This window comes from Sinocyclocheilus anshuiensis, unplaced genomic scaffold (genome assembly GCF_001515605.1).
Source record: "Sinocyclocheilus anshuiensis isolate Anshui unplaced genomic scaffold, SAMN03320099.WGS_v1.1 scaffold1640, whole genome shotgun sequence".
Taxonomy (NCBI): domain Eukaryota; kingdom Metazoa; phylum Chordata; class Actinopteri; order Cypriniformes; family Cyprinidae; genus Sinocyclocheilus; species Sinocyclocheilus anshuiensis.
Genome location: NW_015555883.1, coordinates 1,017,381 through 1,039,917, shown reverse-complemented (window position 1 = coordinate 1,039,917; position 22,537 = coordinate 1,017,381). Strand labels below are relative to the sequence as shown.

Here is a 22,537-nt window from a genome sequence, read left to right as displayed (position 1 = left end):
TCCCCAAGGAGCTGGGGGGGGGGATCCTTGGGGATCCCCTCTTCCCCTTCATATAAAACTAATCAAACATGACAAATAATGAAACAGAAAAACAAACAATGACCTCTGCTGGGAACTCCCCCCTCAGCCTCTGTAAACCCTCCGCATGTATCAGCGTGCTTTATCTTGATTAAACATACAGTACTGGAAGTTCCTATAACAGTGGAGCCATACCAACAACCCCTTCAGCAGAAAAAACTAGCAAAACAAACACGTGTATGGTTCTCTCTTCTGTCATTTCCTTTCTCTTTCTTTCTTGTTTAACAACTAGCTATCTCATGGTTTTGATATAAAAGAATGCTGACCAGCTTTCTGAAGAAGTTTTGCTCATTAAAGTACAGATTTCCCCCTCTTTTTTTTTTTTACAACTTAAACATTTGTCAAGCATTTAAGTTTAGAGTTTCTTACGTGTGCCGACAATTTACAACAAATGAACAAACAAGCAAAAACGCTTTATCTATCTACCACCCAGTCCATCCATCCAACTATCCATTCATCTCTTTATCCCTCTGACCACTCGTCCATGCATCCACTCTATATTCATATTCATTCATCCCATCTCTCCGTCCATCTACCTCTACCTGTTTGTCCATCCACCAATTCATCCATCATTCCGCTAACCCTCCGACCATTTCATCCATTTAATCCTCCACCAATTTGCGCCTCCATTATTTACATCCAAACTATAAATCTATTTTGTCTTTCTACCTCTCCGATCATTTGTTCATGCATTCATCAATCCAATTCATCATTCTATCTGTTCTCATACATCAATCCATCCAGCTATCTATCTATCTATCTATCTTCAACTATTTGTCTATCCATTCATCCCTTCATCTGTTTCCATCCGTCAATCCACCAACCTATCCATCCCGCCATATAGGCCTATCTGTTGTATCTATCCCTCTGACTATTCGTCCATTCATCCATCCATCCATCCTCCATTCATCCCTCCGACTATTCGTCCATTCATCCATCCATTCTGCATTTCTTTTTCCATGCATTCATCCATCTTCCACCTGTTCATCTATCCGTCAGGCCATCCACCTTTCCATTCATTCATCCCTCTGTTTATCTAAGGTCAGCTCAGGTGAGGTGAGGAGAGGAGAGATAGTGGTCACTTACTTCGACACTTGAGCGCAGCGCTGCTGATCTGGCGGTTGCAGGCGTCGCACCAGTCCTGGCTCAGCTGCCTGGAGATGAAGATGTGGCCCTCTCCCTTCTCTGCCTTCACCCTCGGGTCTTTCTGGTTGAAGATGGACCATGCCTCCCTCCTGAGAGGCTCGCTTCGCATCTTCACTACTCCTGACCTAGCCTGTGTCAGCTTGTCGATCGGCAGTCCCTCCAGTTCGTCTGGCGGGCAGCTTAAGTTTGACCGCGTCGAGGAATTGCGAACTTCTTGTGGTGACGAAGACGCGTGGATCTTTGCCGTGTCCTTCACTGAGCTTCTCCGGCTCCTGGCACTGTGTCTGCGAAATATCCCGTTATTATTGTTGGCGTTCTCTCGGTCCATGTCCACAATCGATCTGTTCATATTACTAGGTGGCGAACCGGCACTACAGCCTCGGCTGTGTGATGCTGAAGGGGGCTCGTGATTGAATAACACGAGCGATGCTGAGACTTCGGCTCTCGCGCCGTCCACATCACTCGCTCTGTTTCGCATGATGATCTTGTCCAGCGACCACTTGCGCGTGAATTTCTTCCCGTCGCTCGACTTCAGTTTGTGAAATAGTTGCTGATCCGAGTCGAGGTGGTGTTGAGCAGGGTGCTGTCCTAACGTGACGGACGCCATGTCTTTCGTCTACGAGTTGTAGGTGGGCAGAATACAAACTAAACTGAAGCGCCAGCGGCGAGAGTGTGACGCGCACACTGATTCAGCCGTCACTGACAGAGCGGACCTGCCCCTCATAAACTCATGATCTTGTCGATCACTTCAGCTATTCCACTAAACACAAGAAACACAGTGAATTTAAAAATGCCATGACTCCCCCTCACAAACTCATGATCTTGTCGATCACTTCAGCTATTCCACTAAATATAAGAAACGGAGAATTTTAAAAATGCCTTGAATAAACTTGTCACTGGAACTAAGTGTGTATAACAATATCATTATAGTTTATTTATTTTGTGTTTAGATGAAAAGTCACATTACAAATATATTTGCAATATATATATCACACACATACTGCATTTTTATATTATTTATACTTCATTATCTATATTATATAACATCTGAAAGACATATGCAAACACATTTTTCAAAATGTACAAATTTATACACACGCATAACATTGTATGTAGTTTATTGCATTAAATTTGAACAAAAATATATAATGCTTAAAATATTTCACCAATTGTCATCATCACATATTTGAGATTTTTATTAGCGCCATATATAGTCTGTCAAGTACCACTTTATATTTAAAGTGTACCTCTTACCTCATACTACAGAAGTGGAGATCTTAAAACAAACAAAATACATTTAAAACATAAGTTTACAAACGGACAAAAGGAAAATTGATAAAATTCCATGACAAGCCAAACATGCTCAAACTTCGACAGAGAACCACAGCGTGGTCTCAGTAAGGTCACCACAGTTCCCCCAGCGCGAGGAATCCCCCTTAACTCAAACCCTGTAACGTTACAGAACCCCCCAAACACATCTTTCACTTTCCATATTGCAATTATCTGTAATACAGCAACTTAACAGTCTTTTGACTCATGTCAGTAGTTGTAGGATGATAATATTTGGAGTCATCTGTACAGTTCATATTTTTCAAAACAAACAAAACTTCCTCTGCTCCATGCCGTGTGATACTCTGTTGTGATCAATTAGTGCTATTGCACAGTTATCTCTCAAAAACGGAATCAATTACACAGGGCAGATGGAACTTCTCTCTTTATTCCATGACTATTTATTGCACATAATTACACCATTTTTGTCGGCTGAATGCACAGTGCAGAAAATATTAATGAAAACTGCTGTAGTTGCTACAACAGATCTATATTTATTTTTTCCTGGCTGTTAAAGTCAATACTACTGGATTGTATGAAAATAAAATGCAGTAACTACATTAACACTGATTCTGAGAAATATGACTTTTGTGATTGATATCAAATCAAAGTTTTAACCCTCCTGTTTTCTTTTAAAGCAGCACTATGTAACTTTTTCTGTTCAAAATTTGCAAAATGTATATACTGAGCGAGTACATCATGAATGTATCTTCCAAACCGCGTTTTTGTCTTATTCCAAATCACTACGGTACACAACTTCCTCTGCTCCATGCCGTGTGATACTCTGTTGTGATCAATTAGTGCTATTGCACAGTTATCTCTCAAAAACGGAATCAATTACACAGGGCAGATGGAACTTCTCTCTTTATTCCATGACTATTTATTGCACATAATTACACCATTTTTGTCGGCTGAATGCACAGTGCAGAAAATATTAATGAAAACTGCTGTAGTTGCTACAACAGATCTATATTTATTTTTTCCTGGCTGTTAAAGTCAATACTACTGGATTGTATGAAAATAAAATGCAGTAACTACATTAACACTGATTCTGAGAAATATGACTTTTGTGATTGATATCAAATCAAAGTTTTAACCCTCCTGTTTTCTTTTAAAGCAGCACTATGTAACTTTTTCTGTTCAAAATTTGCAAAATGTATATACTGAGCGAGTACATCATGAATGTATCTTCCAAACCGCGTTTTTGTCTTATTCCGAATCACTACGGTACACTTATAATAAGTAGCTACTTAATATTTGGACTATTGTAGCCTGGTCGGGTCGTCACTGCTGCGGAGTAACACATACCTGCGTGAATCGCCATAGACATAAACTTGAGAAGTAGCTCCGGTTGGAATGTTCTTCCGCGGGATGTGTGCAGTTCTGTTTATTAACCGCTAGAGCGCCAAAAGTTACATAGTGCTGCTTTAACCTGTCAGGACAGCTCATAGTCTAAGGGACTCGAGTCCAGTCATAACTCAACTTGCTTTCGCATCATGCAATTTCAGCTGCCTGTCCCGGTAACAGCCATTAAGCAATTATGCTGTTATTTCTGGTCTGAGAGGTTCAACTAAGGACAGTTTATGAGATGTGTTGTTTCGCTTTCCCTTTAGCTCAGAGATCCAGGCTCTGTAAATATAAATATTGTTGTGCATTCTGTATTCTCTGAGGTCTTCATGGTCTGTTGGCTTGAGGTACTTTTTTCTCCACTGGCAGTGTAGCAGTAACTACTGCAAGGCTTAAAAAGAAGATGTCTTGTTAAATTTGAAAGGATTTTCTACACACACACACACACACACACACACAAAACCTTTTGGCTGTATTCACGGCTAAACACCATACAGTACCTTTCTATCATGTTGTTGTTATTCTGTAGCTCCCGTGCCACAGCCTCCATCTCATCCTTTAATGTATTCATTCTGGAAAAATTGTTATTTCATTTATTAGTTGGAATTAATAAATACTGTGTCATCTTCATTGCAATGACATACTTGAGAATCATGTGCTCATCCTTTATCTTTCCATCCAGACCCTCAGCTTCTACTGGCTGTTGGAGAGCTCTGAGCACAGCTCTGTCCAGAACCTGCAAAGATGGAAAAGAACGTGGCCAGGTTGCTCTATATCCAAGTTTATAAAAGTCTGACTTGAGAATAGTATGACTGGTTAAAGCAGAAAAATGTGAATTATGGGCAGGAATTAAGGAGAGGATCATACCTGACGCTACTAATGCAGCCACGATTAAACTCTGCTTATTGATTAATTCTCATTTAAAATGGAAAGTGATGCCAGTACTACTTGAAGTGAAACTTTTACTCAGAAAAAAAAATCATTACTTACAAATCATAATGAAATTTAGCAGTAGTTAAGGTCAAAACTAAGATCACAATAAACAAAAACCGCTTTGAAAACATAAAATTCTGCCCTCACAGACATTATTTCCAGATGGGAATGAGCCCAGTTAGTCACAAAAAACTAATTTATTGTGCAAACTTTACAGAGATTATGTGAGGAAAAATATAGACATGTTCACTGTCTGTGAAACACAAAATTTATCTAACCTCCTCAGGGACAGCTAGTCATGCCTACATAGGGCTAAAGACAGACTGTGTGTGTCTTTTGTGGGAAACAGAGGGCTGACCTTGCTCTGCTGGGCCTCACATACATGCAGATCCCCCATCCTCTGCCGCAGGACAACTCCAAAATGCTCTAGACTCGTCTGCATCTCATAAAGAACCCTGCAGAAACAACACTCACATGGTCATCTGCATATGCTGCCCTACGACTACTTTTTTGCTGCTTTATCCATATGATCTCTGTCATACCTGTTCCAGCTGCCAGCAGACATCAGAACATCCTGGTATTTCTGCAAACAGTCATCCTTGAATAAACTCTTGACCTTCTTTATGTTTGAAGACAGACTGAGCCTGGGCAGAAAATAGCCGTTTCTCAGTTTAATTACCGTGAGAACGGACCCTCATTCAAGATGCTCCTGGTGTTTAATACTTACTTCTCAAACTTGTGAATCTGTTCGTCATTGTAGCTGAGCTCTGGGACAGAAAGTGAATAAATTAGTAGCAGTGAGAGAAATATTTCAAACCCTCAACCCAACACCGTAGTTCTTTTTTCTGTGTGACTGCTCAAGATAAGCACTATTTTAGCTGACTGGCTCCTCTGCAGAGTCATATCTAACATTATCACTGCAGCCAGGCAGAAAGGGGGCTTATATTCTTCTGTCTCCATGCTTGCCTGTCTGGAATGGTCCTCACTGTCAGATAAGGCAGCACAACAGTGCCTTCCTTCCCTGCTTCGCAGTACTGAGAACTAATCTGACTAATCTCAGCACTGGCTCCACTCATCAAACTCCAAGTCCAGCTCCTGAAGTGCCAGTGACAGAAATGGGTCGCTGTTTAATGTGCAGTAAATTCTCACACAGTTTGGTGAAATTTTGCTTAGCGTCCAGTTATAAGACTGGTTGAGAACAACATTTATCATGGGTTTAAAGCTTTAAGTACATAATCTGCAGAAGTTCAGAAAGAGACCTTTGATAGGTGTCGTACTGTAGCTTCGTCTGTAATTTGTGTTGCGTTATATTAATAAGTGAGAAAAAAAACATGCATCCACTTACTTCCTATCATTCTGTCTTTGCAATACTGCTGATGAACTGCAACAATCTTCCCCAACAAAACCTCCATCTTCTGGATGCTGCATTAAGAGGAAGGAAAAATTTAATTATTAAAATAATATTTATTAAAATGTAACAAATACATTTTTAATATAATTGATATTAATTTTGTCATAACCTTCCATAATAATATGCTAAATGTATAGAACTTAATGAACCATTTAAGTAAATTAAACCATTTCTTATGTAAATTATTTCAAGTATTATGTAAATACATATGCATATTTTTATTTATACAACTTTACAGTAAATAATGCACAAATCTGTACATAAATCTTCTGTTCCAGATTTTACCACATTATTATTATTATACATTGGAAATAATGTATAATTAGAGAATAATGTCTTTTTTGTGTTCATGCTTGTATTTTTATGTTATACATGTGATAACATGTGATGTCTATTATTGAATTTAATTTACAGAACGAGTTAAATCAACATTTAGACAAATGCTGTGTTGAAATTTTTACCATGTCATGGTACTGCAAGGTAAAATGCTATTTATCTATCTATCTATCTATCTATCTATCTATCTATCTATACAACTTTACAGTAAATAATGCACAAATCTGTACATAAATCTTCTGTTCCAGATTTTACCACATTATTATTATTATACATTGGAAATAATGTATAATTAGAGAATAATGTCTTTTTTGTGTTCATGCTTGTATTTTTATGTTATACATGTGATAACATGTGATGTCTATTATTGAATTTAATTTACAGAACGAGTTAAATCAACATTTAGACAAATGCTGTGTTGAAATTTTTACCATGTCATGGTACTGCAAGGTAAAATGCTATTTATCTATCTATCTATCTATCTATCTATCTATCTATCTATCTATCCATAGAGAGAGGGAGAGAGAAAGAGTTTTCAAGTTTAGTTTCAAAGTTTTTCAATCAAAACAAAATAAGAGAATAAAGGAAAATCTCTTGGTACCAAGGTAATGATTCAATATTGTGATGAATACATTTGAAAATACTAAACTATATCACTTTCCCCCAACTTATCCTAACAGGCTGTGTTACCTCTTATCCTGGGCCAGTGTCTCGGAGTGTTTAGACAGCATCACATGCAAATGCTGTAGTTGATTCTGGAACTCTCTGACTCCACTGCCATACATCCGCTGCAAATCCTCTTCAATCTACACACAATGATAAACCACAAAGATGCAAACTATTGTGTGTTCGAGTTCATTTATTCAATATACATATCACAAAGCACAACTCTTACCAGTGGGAGTTTCTTCTTATTGTCTACAAAGTCTGGAATCTCATGTGCAAACCTCTGAGCACTGGTTGGGAAGAACCAAGAGACATCCATCACTAAATACTTTACTACATATAATGCTTATTAAACTAGAGTAAGCATTAGAGTCATGATATCATATAGTAAACTAAAACACAGATTCAGTCTGTATCTCACTGGTGGATTCTTACAATCGATGGAGATGCTCCTCTGTGCTGATAGAAGAAAGCAGCTTCATATTCACCATGGCAATCCTGTGTGCCACATTACTGCATTCAAAACCTGTGTTTTCACTGAAAAGTCAAGAATATTGTTATTGGACACACTAAAATGTCAAGATCAGGTTCTGTTTTCTTGTGGCAGTAATTATCAGGTAACCGACTCATGCAGAATCGTGATTATATAAGCGCTCACATGTAGCTATAGAACCCCTGCAGAATCAGTTCCCTGTACTTTTGGAGTGAGCGGGCTATCCGCAGGTACTGATGGATGATGCCGACAATGGTCTTTAGGAGGGACAAAATCAACAGGACACAGTGAGAGGCTTAGGGATAATTGTGTTATAATGTTCACCAAAAATAAGAACCAGGGATAAAAACAAAGGGGCTTGCTTACCTTGGAAAAAGTGTAATCTGCCATGACGTCAAACTTTGTGGGCATCGCGGGGGCCTCAGCTACAGAAAAAATGAAAATAGAAGGGATGGCGGAAGAATAAATAAAGAAATGAGACAATGTTACCTCGATTTATTTATTTGTGAAATTACACATTACACATTAAATTACACTGAAAAACTTAAGACACACTCAAACAGCTATTTTATAAACAAGGGGTTGAACAATGAATTGGCACTGTGGCACCAGGCAAAAAAGAAAAAAACACATTTATTGTGTCCTTACGTTCTCTGTATGGATAGCCTACTAGCTTCTCTGGTCGTCGGCTGATGAGAATGATAGGGCGGTCTGGAGTGGTGGGGGGAAGGTTCACTACTTTCATGCTTGGCTCCAATATGAGAGGATGACCCTGAAACAGGTACTGTTGAGCTGCTGGTTCAATTCCAGTTTGGGCCTGAACATCCTCAAAAAAGATTGAGACCCTTGAGGAGAACAACAACAAAAACATTTTGGAACCATTGTGAGAAGTCTCAGCCTTATTCATACTTATATATAATTGTAGGTAATCATTTTAAATGGATTTTAAATTATGATAATTTGGGGACCTACAACCAAAATGGCATCTGTATTTACAAAAAGAAACAGAGTTTCCTATACAGTAAACTAAAAAATATGTTGGACCTAGGGCTGGGCGATATAGCTAAAAAATGTATCAACAATATAATGTTTCATATTGTTCGGTATCGATAATTATTGACATTTTTTATAACCTTTTTTAAAACAAAAAGCAATAGAAAATATTTTTTTAATTTAACCACTATAGTTATAATTAACACAATTTATTGAGACAAACAACAAATATGTTTTGTTTTAACAATCAAACACAATAAAAATTAAACAAATATGTAATGAATATGCATTCTGTGTGAATGGCTTGGTTTCGGTTTTAACCCATTCAAGATCTTCTCCGCATTGAGCTTTTATATTTCTCTAACATTTTGAATGAATAACGCAGCAGCCACAGGCAGGCACAGCACTCAATTCAGCATGTGTTCGTGTTTGTGTGTGCTGTCTGCGTCACTCATAGTACGTGCCTATATCATGCGTTATATCAAACATTTTTTCTATCGATATCAAAGAAGGTGTACCGTCGATAAATATCGATACCGTTTTATCGCCCAGGCCTAGTTGGACCACATTTGAATGAAGTTGCATGGAGTACTTCAGTAGTAGATGCTGTAGTGAAGAGATAAGAGATCTGTTCTAAAGAAGATCACATACGTGTTGTGAAAGTGGATGTAGATGCTGTGTGTTGTGGCCTGCTGGAGAGAGAAGATGTGGACCGTGATGCCATGCAGGATGTCAGTGGTGGCAGCAAAGAACTGGATGAAGCCCCAACACTTCTCCTGATTGGCCTCCAGTATGCTGGCCAACACTGGGACCAGCTGGGACTTCAAACCCCTGTGAAAAAACAAAATAAAAAACAGAGCCATTAGTGATCTGCTGCCAAACTCCAAGTGGCTTCAGTGTTCTTAGAACTATCAAGGATTTATTTCCTGCATGTTACTCATAATGCATAAAAGCATGAGACTTAAATGAGTCACAATAGATGCCTGTTTTTAATTTGACGTGAATGAAAACAACTCTAACAACTCTGTAATACTGTGGACCTTGGTGTTGATCAGTACAATTTTCAGTAGACAAAAAAAAGGCAAACACAAAAATTACACATGACCGTTCACACCAAGAATGATTACTATAAATATAAGGATAACTATATTTTTGTCCACACTAACAGATGATCACATTGTTTATTATTTTGCATGAGCTGCAATTATGCAGTTTCTATAATTCATCAGTTGGAAAAAAATGTTCTGAATGTGATTCCAACAATATTGTTCCTCTGTGCCATTATCATTATTGTTGTGGTGTGGACATCCCTATCCGGATGGAATTGGAATAATTATTAAAATTTCATAGTTATATAGTGATTGTCCTTGTTGTGAATAGCCATTTAATACAGTACAACACAATGAAGGAATGGCTTTCCTTTCAAAGTCAGAATTTCATTTGCATATAAATAAATAGCATTACTGATTGAGGTCCATTTACAATTTCCTTGACAATATTGTCTGTCCACAATGTTTTTACCACACTTTTGCATAGAGAAACTCACTCTGAGAGTTGGCAGCAGTGTGGCAGTCGGTAGCTCCATTCAATGGGTCCGTCCTCCACCTTCTGCACACCTGCTATGGCTTTCTCTGGCTTCTCTGTTGTGATCTTGTACCTGGAGAGAGCACCATAAGTCACCAAAAATAACACAAAAACAAGCCTAATATAAAAGTTATATTATTTATGCTTATTTTTAAAAGAAGTCAATCTTTTAGCTCTTTCTTCATTATAAATTATTTTTACAATTATTCTATAATTTACCATTATGATTAATATGTAATTTATTATAACAAATAGAATGAAACAATTTTATAGGTAATTTACAGATTAGATTTCTTACATGATTTTCTTGTTTCTGCGTGGACCTCCATATGGTATAAAGGGAAGACTGCCAGTGGCAGCATGGTAGAAGGTGACACCAATGCTCCACAGATCCACAGACACACCATAAGCTTTCTGCTGGGGCTTCTTCAACACTGCACGCTCATACATGTCCGGATGCTGAACCACACAAGCACAGTTCACAAAAGTTATTATTTCAGATACTACATTTATTCACAGACAGATGAAAGGAGCCACATCAAACTCCTAATTACATTTCTGATAAGCAACTGCATGTGCCGTATTTTCTGTGAATCACTAAAAAATGCAGGAAGAGGCATTTTTCAGCATTAACCATTTTAAGAAATTTAATAGCATTTCCTCCTTACCAGATATTCCTCTGTGCCATATATGGACACAAACTTCTCATCGTCCTCCAACTCACGGGCAGCACCAAAGTCCGTCAGCTTGTATACCGACCGCCCATCCTCACTCACTTGTCTCATGATATTGCCAGGTTTGATGTCCCTGTGCACCACCGCATTCTCCCGTAGGTGGTTCATTCCTTGGACTGTATATGTGCAAATGGGAGAAAAACAAAATCTGAAAAGAGCTCTATTTATCTACAGTAATGCCTCGTAACACGTTCATGTGTAATGGAGAGGAAACTACTGATTTAACCATTTAATTTCCTCTGTTGGTCCTTACCCACACACTGTAATACAATGAGGAACTCAGACTCAGGAAGTCCAAACGCATTCTCTGGCTCCTCTAGCAGGTTCAGCAGGCTGCCACCTGAACAGAACTCCATCACCAGAACCTTCTGCTTTGGGTTCATATGCATCTGACATGCACAGGAATAGAACTGAAGGCAGTGCGTTTAACATTCACCTCTCAGATCTAGTTTAGGTGGGGAGTCAAACAAGTTTAACACAATGGAGTATATGTTGAACATCACCTGACCAAACCCAGGAAAACAGGTCTCATCACATCTGCTTGTTGGAAAAATCGCCAACAGCAGTATGAACTGATGGTGGTATCTATGTACTTTCAAGGTAATCAGCTAACCTAGTTGCTTTTATTGTTGGCATTTTATAAAATTGTAATATCAGAATGTTTGTGCAAAGATTAAAATTAAAAACTTGTATTATTATTATTATTATTGTTATATCTTTATTGTTTTGAGGTCAGTAAGAAGTCTCTTACGCTCACCAAGGCTGCATTCATTTAATCAAAGTTCAGTAATATTGTGAAGTATTATTACAATTTAAAAATAATCTATTGTAAAATATTTTAAAATGTAATTTATTCATGTGATAGCAAAGCTGAATCCGTGTCACATGATCCTTTATAAATTATTCTAATATACCGATTTGGAGCTCAATAAACATTTCTTCTTATAATCAATCTTTTATTAAAACCATGATACATATTTTTCAAGATTCCTTGATGAATCTAAAATATATATATATTTTTAAATGGTTTAAAATATAAATATTTTGCACAATTATAAACATATTTACGGACTCTCCAGTTCCTTGCTGTAATAATTTCTTTAAAAAATAAATAAATAAATAAAAATAATAATCTTATTATCTCTTTTTTTTTTTTTTGAACAGTAGTGTACATAAATGTTTTCAATACAAACGGTTGCAACAGAATTATCATCCTTGTTTTAGACTAGTTCTAACTCTTAAACCATACAATGAGTTGAGTACTAAAGGTGAATAATTATCAAATCAATTTCACTGCACTAAATACAGTAGTTTTGTGCTGTTCTTTAGAAAGTTGGCCATAAATGACCCTGATACAATGCATCATGAGAAACTCAAACATCAAAGCACTGTCTGAAAAATCAGTGGTACCGTGGTTGGAAAATTTTGAACAGTGTCACAAACCACATCAGATACGTACCTCCTCCACAGCAAAGAGTTTAACTATGTTGACGTGATTGAGTCTCTGTAGCACCTCAAACTCCCTCATCTGAACTTCATATGGCCTGTTGTAGCTCACCAAGTTAAAGACCTTCACAGCAACCAGCTCACCTGTTTTCTACAGCAATATAAAGTGTCATTTAGTGTAAAGTGTCAAGTCTATGAGCTGTTTGTGTAATGGAAATGGGAAAACTGTAATAATGATAAAGTACTTTGTTTCGTGCTTTGTAGACACTTGCTGTAGCTCCCTGACCAAGAACATCATCCAGCGACCAAAGGTGGTTTGCTGTACTTGCTGTCATTGTGTTGACACAAGCAGATGACATGATCAGATCTGTGTATGACAGAAAAATAATCAAAGATTCTCTAGAGCAGGAAATATTTAACGCTAAGTTTCCCTCATGATTACCTGTCCTCCAATAATTACTGCATTTTCACTAATTGGATTAATGAAGTATCCACAGTGGCCCCAAAACGTACATTTAAGACACATTTTTCTCAGAACTTCACTTTAGAACAAAAGGACTCAAGGTGCTTTTATTTAGAAAGGCATTTATTGGAGGCCCCGATATTAAAAAAGTAATAAAGTAGTAATAACCTTGAAACCAAGAATAACCCTATATATATATATATATTTCAACAGTAGTTCATACTGTAAATGCAAATAATGTTGCCAATGAGCTCCTGGTTAGTACCTTCAAACAGTATGTTGTTGAATGAAATTAAGTTTTAAGTGCTTTATTTTTAGAGCTAATCGTAAGGTAAACAGAATCTAAATACATATTTCTCTCATCCATCCAACTAACTTGCTGTTGTTTTAAGCAAAAGTGACTCACCGGTTTATTTGTGAACGCAACACGCCTCAAAAGTCACTCACATCACAACAGAAGCGTCAAATAAAATCCATTTCCTTTCTATTTGACCTGCAAACACGGAAGACACATAAACATAATCATATTTCTCCAAAAATAAGCTATTTATGGAAAGACGCCGTGTGGATGAGCTGCCGACAGTCTAAATGCACTGCCTGTGAGGTGAGGAGGATTTCCCCTTCAGATCATCACAAACATCAGCGTTATTATCATCATCACACTGATTGACTGACAACACAAGAAAATCACAAAAAACGAACAAACCAACCATTTGTGTGTTAGAAGCCTGCGCATTTTCCACTTTAATCCCAATTTGAGTTTTTCTATGGACTAATGTCAATTACACCTGCAGTCCTCCAGCAGAAGTCCTGAGAGCAGCTCGACGGAAACCATTATGACCAGTAACTTTCCTTTCATTTCTGTCAGGAACTTCCTTGTTCGGTGCCTCGCGCTTGAGTTAAGGGTACTGGTGCATTCTCTCTTAATATATGATTTTATCTTAAAGTTAGATAGAAGACATAACACACGTTCAAATATTAAATTGCGGATCATCGTATGTTGATGATGTGCAAATCACTAACTATTTTATTCCACTATATTAATAGTGACAACAAACCAAAAAGTATGTCGCCCTCTGGTGGACGGAATTTAAAGCAGCAATATGAGGCAGAAAGGCAAGTTCATACTTCTCTTATTAAAAACATTTTTGTCTGACGTCTGCTCAGAAGTGTAACGTATGACACAAGAAGATAACTTTGACCTAGATTTGCATATTCTAGTCGATTTTTTTACAAGGTCTTCCTGTATTTCTGTAGAAAAAAAAAAAACTAAACTAAACATAAAAGTATGTATGATTTATGTTGCAATTTTTTTTTTTTTATCCTTATATTTTTTAATCCTTAGCAAGTGGACAAACTTCTAATGAAATTACTAATGAAATTCTATACTATGTTGGATTCTTTGTTTTTTTTATTTTATTTTATTTACTTTTTTGGTCCAGTGAATGAACACTAATCAGGAAATAGACCTGAAGTTCATGAGAAATGGGAGCTGCAGGGAAGGAACACCTGCAGATATGATGCAGTCACTCAGGTATTTTTAAAGCATAGCTGCTGAGACAAACAACAAATGTTTGAAATGTTTGAAACAAATGCGTGAAAGCTAAATGTGGGTACTTTTTTTGTGTAATGGTGGGTAGGCTATAATTGCTTAATGCTAGCCAGTGTAAAATATCTCGGATTGACGCTAAAACGCATCAGAAAGTGATCCATGCCCACTTACATATTCAAATGAAAAAATAAAAAAAGTTGGCAAAAATAAAAATAAACAAATAAAAAAGGGTCTTGTAAAATTGGGTAAAAGCAATTTTTTTTGTATTGAAATAATCTATGACATGTCTAGCAAGCAATTTTTCATTTAAAATGAAAAACAGTGGCTAGTAAAAGTGTAAAAAAAAAAAAAAGTTAATTAATTTTAAACAATCAAAGAGACGTTTAGCAAGCTTTTTATTTAAAATGAACAAGTGACAGGCAATATTAGGAAAAAATAATTTTCAAATTTGTGCACTTTTACAATTAATCAAATACACATTTAGCAAGCAATTTTTTTTTATTTAAAAATGTTTACTACAGGAACTACGCGTGGAATTATATAATGTATATTTGAGTGGCAACTACTATTGCTGTAACTGTACAATACTGTACCAAAAAAAAAAAAAACCCCACAAACAAAATATGAAGAAAAAGAATGTACCTCTGTAATGTACACTATTGTATATACACAATATATTGTAAGTACATCTGAACACAGGTTTCTCTGGAAACAGATATCTGAATGGACAACTATAAATATATCTGACAAGACAATTAATTTTACAGTCTTGTTTCAATTAGACAGGAATTACATTTTAACAATAGTTATGATCACAAAAAAAAGAAAGAAAATCACTTAATTCGTTCACAAACATACAATGCAGATTCAAGTGTATAATGATTGATTTCAATTTACACAATGAAAGAAAACAGTATGTGTGTAAACAGAGGCCTCGGCCAACAGCATACTATTAACATTACACATTAAACACACACACCATGAGTTTCCTGCTGTCATTTGCATGTAAAAGTCCCACTCACAAAAGAACTCCAATAAGACAGTTTCCAGTTGCCTTTATGAGGTATCAGGAACAACACACACAGAATACTTCCAATCATTAACACATGAACAAATGTAACCACCTGTGAAGACATTTTCAGAACACAACAACACATTCAGAAAATAAAACGTTAGGAAAAGGCTTGTCCTCAAAAAAGTTATTTGGGGGAAAAAAAAAAAAAGCCTGGGTCATAAACATCTCAGTCTGTCCGTAGATATTTTCCAGGAGTCACAGTCAGTCATGCATGTTAGACTGTACAGAGCTTGTAATGCTTCAAAGTGAAGCAGGCTACTTTTGCAAACCACCACAACTCATTTTCTAGGACAATAAGGCCTCGCTTAGGAAAATACAGACTTGTCCGATCCATTCTGTCGAAGGCATAATCAGGCAGACCGTGTGATGAAGATTGTCAGACTTTAAAGAGGCTTTTTGCATGCTTATCCTTTCTGAGTTGGAAAAACTGAGGAAAGCAAGCTACGTTTTTGCATGTGTCCCCCGTTAGTCTGTTTGAAGTCTTTCCCTTTTTTTGTATTGTAAAGCCGTAAATCTTTAAAAGCTGCTGTTAGGCTGTTAAGATTCAGAATATACATACTGTACGAAAACACACATACTAATACATAGATACCATGATACAGACCCAAAGGTGAGTAATGACCTAGGGAAAATTAAATAAAATTATGTTTTATTTAACCTGTTTTTATTTTTATACACGGGCTATGAAGAAATAATGTGCTTGCATGACATTCCTCATTTTTAGATACTTTTTTCCAGTTATAATCATGATTATTAAACTTATACAAAACAACACCCTCTTTTTATGTGCCCGCTGATATAATAGCACAATAAAATGACTTTTTATTATCAGAAGTGCTTTTGATGTGTATGAAAATAAATCTGTTTCTTAGGGAATCCATGTTCACCATGCAAATATCTTGTATCATGAATCCTCATGCAGAGATGCTCCTATTTCATTTATTTGGTGTGTTTAGTTGCCTTTTGATGGCAAGATTTGTAAAAAAGAGAAGCAGAGACTGTGCCAATGTGGATTATATGAACTGTAACTACTGATTATTGTATAACAGATTCGTAGAATCTGTAGAAAAAGACAGATTTGTGATCAGGTTGTAATGCTGTTATGTGACAAGGAGTGGCAAATTCATATCAGGAAAATTTGTTTCTATTCACTACGATGCTGTGCCGTCTGTAACCTGCTTCAAGCTGCACCAGCACCAAAGTCTGAGGGGAAGAAAGTGTCCTCGGAAAGCACATCCACTGCTCGTTCGTCCTCAAAGTTTGACCCCTTTCCTATAAAATCAGTCTATATACAGGCGGAAAAAATCAAAACCACTAATTTTGGGATTAGAGAAGAGTGTCTCAATCCAAACTAAAACAGTGTTTTAAAACTACTCCAATATTTCCACAAGTGTATATTAATTCCACACACACACACAAACTCACTCACGCAAGCATCCAATATCAGTTTGAGTCTGTTAAGTTGTCCGCAGTTTTCTGTTAAGATCCAAAAAAGTCAGTATTAGAGGGTGCTCTTGGAATTCCTAAGAAACGGATCACAGATCGAGGCTGTAAACGCTCAGACCGGGCAGGACTTGTCGGTGGGTGGTGGAGGGGGTGGTGGTGTTGGCGGTATGGTGGTGGTCGGGGATCCCATCGCCGGACTGCCCCCGGCCGAACTGCTTTTTGGGAACACCACAGGCTTGGGTCTGGTGGCTGGGGGTTTGTTATCTCTGAAGGTGGAGCTGGAAGCGGACAGACCTGTGGTAGACATTGACGATAAATGAAGAAAGACAAAAAGAGAAAATATGTATATATATATATATATATTTATATTAATTTTATATTATATGTTTTATATAATATTAGTATATAAAACATATAATATAAAAACATTCTATTATTTAACTATTTTATTATTAATTTGAATTTTTTGAAATCAGTTTTTTCTAATGAACAAAGTTTCGTCTTATTTTATTTTATTGTATGTACAGCAATAAAAGACTTGAATTTATTTTGAATTATTTATCAGTTTTTTTCTAATGAATATTTTTGATGAACGGCACAAGATCGTTTCTTCTTATTTTATTCTTATAATTTCATTCAATTTAATTTAATTTACAATAAAACACTTGAATTCACACAGTGTGTTTGCGGTCTCATAAATAAAACCAAAATTAAAACAACCTTAAAAAGGTCACGAATAACATCAAATAAAAGTATTCCTTATAAAAGCCTGGTTACCTGGTTAACGAATCATATTTTGTTTGTAATATTTTTGTATATAACATTTTGTTTGCAATTTAAACCATGTATATGCTGCAATTTCAAAAAAGTTACTGGTGAACTGGCTGTTTTGTTTTTTTTAATGAAAGAATTTGAATGGTAGCCACATTTTGATGGATTTTAGTGGCATTTTCCAGTATTTCACTCCTTTTCAAAAAGACAACATCCAACAACTGCGATGCACATATACAACTGTTGTGTAGCAAGTACAACAATAAAATTGTGAGATGTCCACACTCAGAATGACTGGACCGCAGGAACTCAATTATAACCACAGCCGGGATCGATTCTGGCCCTCTATCCAGCCGTGAAATTACAGCTCAAAGAAAGATAAATAGGACATTCTAAAAAACAGACACTCCTCTGTTCAGCCGCCCCGCCGCTTTTCAGTTGCTCTAGAGTGTCAAGCACCACGTCAGGGGCGTGTTTGACGTTGCTCTGCCTCTCCAGCTCTCGCAGCTCACTTAGAGCAGTGTTCATAGTCGCCTCAATGTCCTGAAAAAAAGAGAGATAAATGAAGAAAGACAAAAAGAGAAAATATGTATATATATATATATATATTTATATTAATTTTATATTATATGTTTTATATAATATTAGTATATAAAACATATAATATAAAAACATTCTATTATTTAACTATTTTATTATTAATTTGAATTTTTTGAAATCAGTTTTTTCTAATGAACAAAGTTTCGTCTTATTTTATTTTATTGTATGTACAGCAATAAAAGACTTGAATTTATTTTGAATTATTTATCAGTTTTTTTCTAATGAATATTTTTGATGAACGGCACAAGATCGTTTCTTCTTATTTTATTCTTATAATTTCATTCAATTTAATTTAATTTACAATAAAACACTTGAATTCACACAGTGTGTTTGCGGTCTCATAAATAAAACCAAAATTAAAACAACCTTAAAAAGGTCACGAATAACATCAAATAAAAGTATTCCTTATAAAAGCCTGGTTACCTGGTTAACGAATCATATTTTGTTTGTAATATTTTTGTATATAACATTTTGTTTGCAATTTAAACCATGTATATGCTGCAATTTCAAAAAAGTTACTGGTGAACTGGCTGTTTTGTTTTTTTTAATGAAAGAATTTGAATGGTAGCCACATTTTGATGGATTTTAGTGGCATTTTCCAGTATTTCACTCCTTTTCAAAAAGACAACATCCAACAACTGCGATGCACATATACAACTGTTGTGTAGCAAGTACAACAATAAAATTGTGAGATGTCCACACTCAGAATGACTGGACCGCAGGAACTCAATTATAACCACAGCCGGGATCGATTCTGGCCCTCTATCCAGCCGTGAAATTACAGCTCAAAGAAAGATAAATAGGACATTCTAAAAAACAGACACTCCTCTGGAGAGCTCAGGACTATTTCCGGAGTGGAAAAAATTGATTTTCTGTTTACATGCATGTCATTCTTATTCAGTGTAAGTGTGTATGAAAACTGACAGGGTCTGAATGTTTCTGAATTTAAATAATAAGCAGTGCCACACTGAATGACATGCCCAGATTCTGGGTTTGTTGTACCTGTGAGCTGTGCTCCACCTGAGCGATGACCTCTGGGTCAAGTGGTCTGTGATTGCTGAAACTCTTTGATCGTCCTGCAGGAGTGGACTTGCGGAGCTGAGGACCTTCTACCTTCAGAGAGGAGTGTCGGGTGATGGAGTTTAGAACACTGTGAGCACTGACCGGCCGCTTGTCTGTGCCCTCCTTGGCATATCCACCTGCCGGCATGGAGGAGGTCTTTAAACCCCCTGCTGCTCCGGATGAGCCCTCACCTAGTCCCTCCACTGGCCGGATTGGTCTACGGATGCTGGTCGCTTCAGGCCGTTTTCTCATCCTGAGATGGATAAAGTGAGATGGATAAAGTCATAATTTTCACATATATATATACTTCACATAATCAGTTAATTGTTTTTACATTTTTATTGTCTATAATGTATATGTACTATATATATATATATATATATATATATGTGTGTGTGTGTGTGTGTGTGTGTGACAGGTGACCACAAAACCAGTCTTAAGTGTAAATTTTTCAAAAATGGGATTTATACATCACATGAAAGCTGAATAAATAAGCTTTCCATTGATGTATGGTTTGTTAGGATAGGACAATATTTGGTCGAGATACAACTATTTGAAAATCTGGAATCTGAGGGTGAAAAAAAAATCTAAATATTGAGAAAATCGCTTTTAAAGTTGTCCAATTGAAGCTCTTAGCAATGCGTATTACTAATCAAAAATTACGTTTTGATATATTTACGGTACGATATTTACAAAATATCTTCATGGAACATGATCTTTATTTAATATCCTAATGATTTTTTTGCATAAAATAAAAATCTATAATTTTGACCCATACAATGTATTTTTGGCTATTGCTACAAATATACCCCAGCGACTTAAGACTGGTTTTGTGGTCCAGGGTCACATATAATGAAAATAATTTAAATATTTTAAATACTTGCTACTAAATACCTAAATACGGAACAACATATATAATCTGCCTTTCTAAATTTTAATTAATATTTTTAACATTGTATATTCTGTTTTGCACACCATTTTTATTAATGAAGACCATATGAACAGTTAACTTACTTGTTGAGGTTAGCTAGGTAGATATCAGCTACATGACCTCCAGTGGGTGAGCTAGCACTGGCTCTGGTGGACACCTTCTCTTCCACAGCATCATGGGAAGCCTCTAGGTCAGCTTTGGGACTTCCTCTGCCTGCATATCCATCCGGCCTATCACACAAAATCACAGACATCTCTAGAATTCACATACACTATGAGCGGTCTAACTGATCAGTACAATAGATAAGTAACTACTAGTATCAGCAGTTCAAGTCAATAAACCGGACAGCTTACATGTCTTGCACTACTATGTACTGGTGCGGCACCAGTCCATCAGTGCCGTTGTGGCGACCCTCCCACCAATCCTCAGATGCACGGTGGTACAGCAGCAAAGGCGCCCCCTTCTTAAAGGAAAGCTCACGGTTGGTGCGTCCAGAGTAGTCAAAACGTGCGATGGCCTCAATAGGGTCAGACTCTGAAACGTTCAAGGACCCTGACTTTACTACTTAAAGACAGGAAAAACAGAGGAAGACAAAAAGAGAGAGGACAGGAAGGGGAGAGAGCGAGAGGGAAGAAAGAGCACAAGGGAAAGAAAAAGGGTTATTGCGTGGGAAGCCAAGCAGGTTAGAGCACATTTATCATGACAGGTTTGGAGCTGCAGAAAAGGTGCATGGACACACGAGGGCATGAAACAGGAGCTTCCATGATAGTGAGCTGACTGATGATAACGGCAACAGTGTGTCTTTATGAAAGATTTGTGTGCTTGTTAGTACGGTCGTTTGAATGGCATCTGGACTCACCATCATCACTGTTGTGGATTTCAGAGACGGTGTCAGGTGCAGGTTCATCCACTAGAGGGGGCTCAATGTGTGGATTATCACTGTAGAATTGACCACAAGAAACATGAATCAGTGGAAACCTCAATTACAGACATTTGAAATGACAACAACACAAACTTTAACCATTACATTAATACAGAGAGCAACAGTTACATGCAATACACACTTACATCTACATTAACAAATTAAAAAAAGGTGACCTAATGAAAAGTTGACTAGACACCTGAGTAAAATGATCTTGAAGACCTTATGATTCTACAGGCTTCTGCTTAAATGCTTGAAACTATTTGAAACTTTTTTGCATAACATTTTGTAGACAAATTGTATGAAGGCATGAATTTCCATTAAATACACAAACTCTTTGTTTGAGTTGGCAAGATTTTTTCAATGCTCTTGAAAGAAGTCTCTTACGCTCACCATGGCTGCAAATTTTGTTTTAAATAAAATAATTTTATTTTAACTAATCTTGTGAAATATTATTACAATTTTAAATAACTGTTTTCCATTTCAATATATTTTTTGTAACATTATAAATGCCTAATTGTTTTTGATCATTTTAATGCATTCTTGCAGAATAAAAGTATTTATTTCTTTAAAGAAATATATTTTAAGAAATATTTTACTTACCCCAAACTTTTAAAATGTAAATAAATATAGACAGACAGATATTTTATAGTTTTTACAACCTTAGATTATTACTGCTTTCCCCATTCAAAAATGAGGAAAACAGTAATAATCAAGAATGAGTAGGTAAATTCAAACTTTTGACTGCTATTGTAAAAAATCGGGACTGAGAGGGAAAGAGCAGAAGAAGGAAAGATAAAATAAGGGCATAAAACGGTGAATGAGGACATTTCTGAGAACCAGTTATGACTTTAAGTCTCTCTATGCCTCACTCTTCAGGCCTGGAACAGTGTGTTCATGCTTCTTTGAAGCAAAACAGGAAGTAGACCACAGATACAAGGATCAAAGCTGGACTTTCCTGTGGCCTCTTGACTCTAAACTGAACCTGCCCTCACTCAACTCCAGTAGGGAATCTAATGTGACCAGAAAACACTGTACTAATGCACAGGAAAATGGCTTGTTTCCAAGGTCATGAAGGCCTCGGTGCTGATAACAGCTCTGTTATGCCATTCACAGGCCAAGAAACCTTCTAATAACCCAAGTATTAATTTAGCACAAAATCCAACTGAACAACCTGATCTCCTATTGAGCACTCAAGCAAAAACACTGCCTAATTCAC

At 36.6% G+C, this 22,537-nt stretch overlaps 3 protein-coding genes across 3 annotated transcripts in view; all 3 read right to left on the bottom strand.

The window, feature by feature from the left end:
- The window catches only part of LOC107675834 (ras association domain-containing protein 5-like), a 47,476-nt gene extending 45,515 nt beyond the window's left edge, over nt 1-1,961 (bottom strand). The window contains exon 1 of the mRNA XM_016470306.1: nt 1,165-1,961. Coding sequence (XP_016325792.1) covers nt 1,165-1,831 — 667 coding nt within the window. The 5' untranslated portion in view covers nt 1,832-1,961. The remainder of the gene's footprint in view (nt 1-1,164) is intronic.
- Nucleotides 1,962-3,925: 1,964 nt separating this feature from the next.
- LOC107675825 (inhibitor of nuclear factor kappa B kinase subunit epsilon) lies at nt 3,926-13,912 on the bottom strand. Its single transcript, XM_016470296.1, has 22 exons — nt 13,670-13,912; nt 13,366-13,452; nt 12,742-12,863; nt 12,510-12,647; nt 11,304-11,439; nt 10,985-11,166; nt 10,615-10,775; nt 10,279-10,389; nt 9,384-9,563; nt 8,388-8,584; nt 8,106-8,164; nt 7,905-7,996; nt 7,682-7,783; nt 7,476-7,536; nt 7,271-7,386; nt 6,179-6,255; nt 5,561-5,600; nt 5,376-5,477; nt 5,192-5,288; nt 4,545-4,636; nt 4,401-4,472; nt 3,926-4,291 (listed from the first exon to the last, which is right to left on the bottom strand). Exons 3-22 carry the CDS (start codon nt 12,853-12,855, stop codon nt 4,228-4,230), a joined length of 2,193 nt encoding a protein of 730 aa, XP_016325782.1. The 5' UTR covers nt 12,856-12,863; nt 13,366-13,452; nt 13,670-13,912; the 3' UTR covers nt 3,926-4,227.
- Nucleotides 13,913-16,766: 2,854 nt separating this feature from the next.
- The window catches only part of srgap2 (SLIT-ROBO Rho GTPase activating protein 2), a 98,513-nt gene continuing 92,742 nt past the window's right edge, over nt 16,767-22,537 (bottom strand). The window contains exons 19-25 of the mRNA XM_016470290.1: nt 21,256-21,335; nt 20,750-20,960; nt 20,480-20,626; nt 19,406-19,718; nt 18,205-18,346; nt 17,151-17,326; nt 16,767-16,871 (exon numbers count right to left, since the gene is read on the bottom strand). Coding sequence (XP_016325776.1) covers nt 16,767-16,871; nt 17,151-17,326; nt 18,205-18,346; nt 19,406-19,718; nt 20,480-20,626; nt 20,750-20,960; nt 21,256-21,335 — 1,174 coding nt within the window. The remainder of the gene's footprint in view (nt 16,872-17,150; nt 17,327-18,204; nt 18,347-19,405; nt 19,719-20,479; nt 20,627-20,749; nt 20,961-21,255; nt 21,336-22,537) is intronic.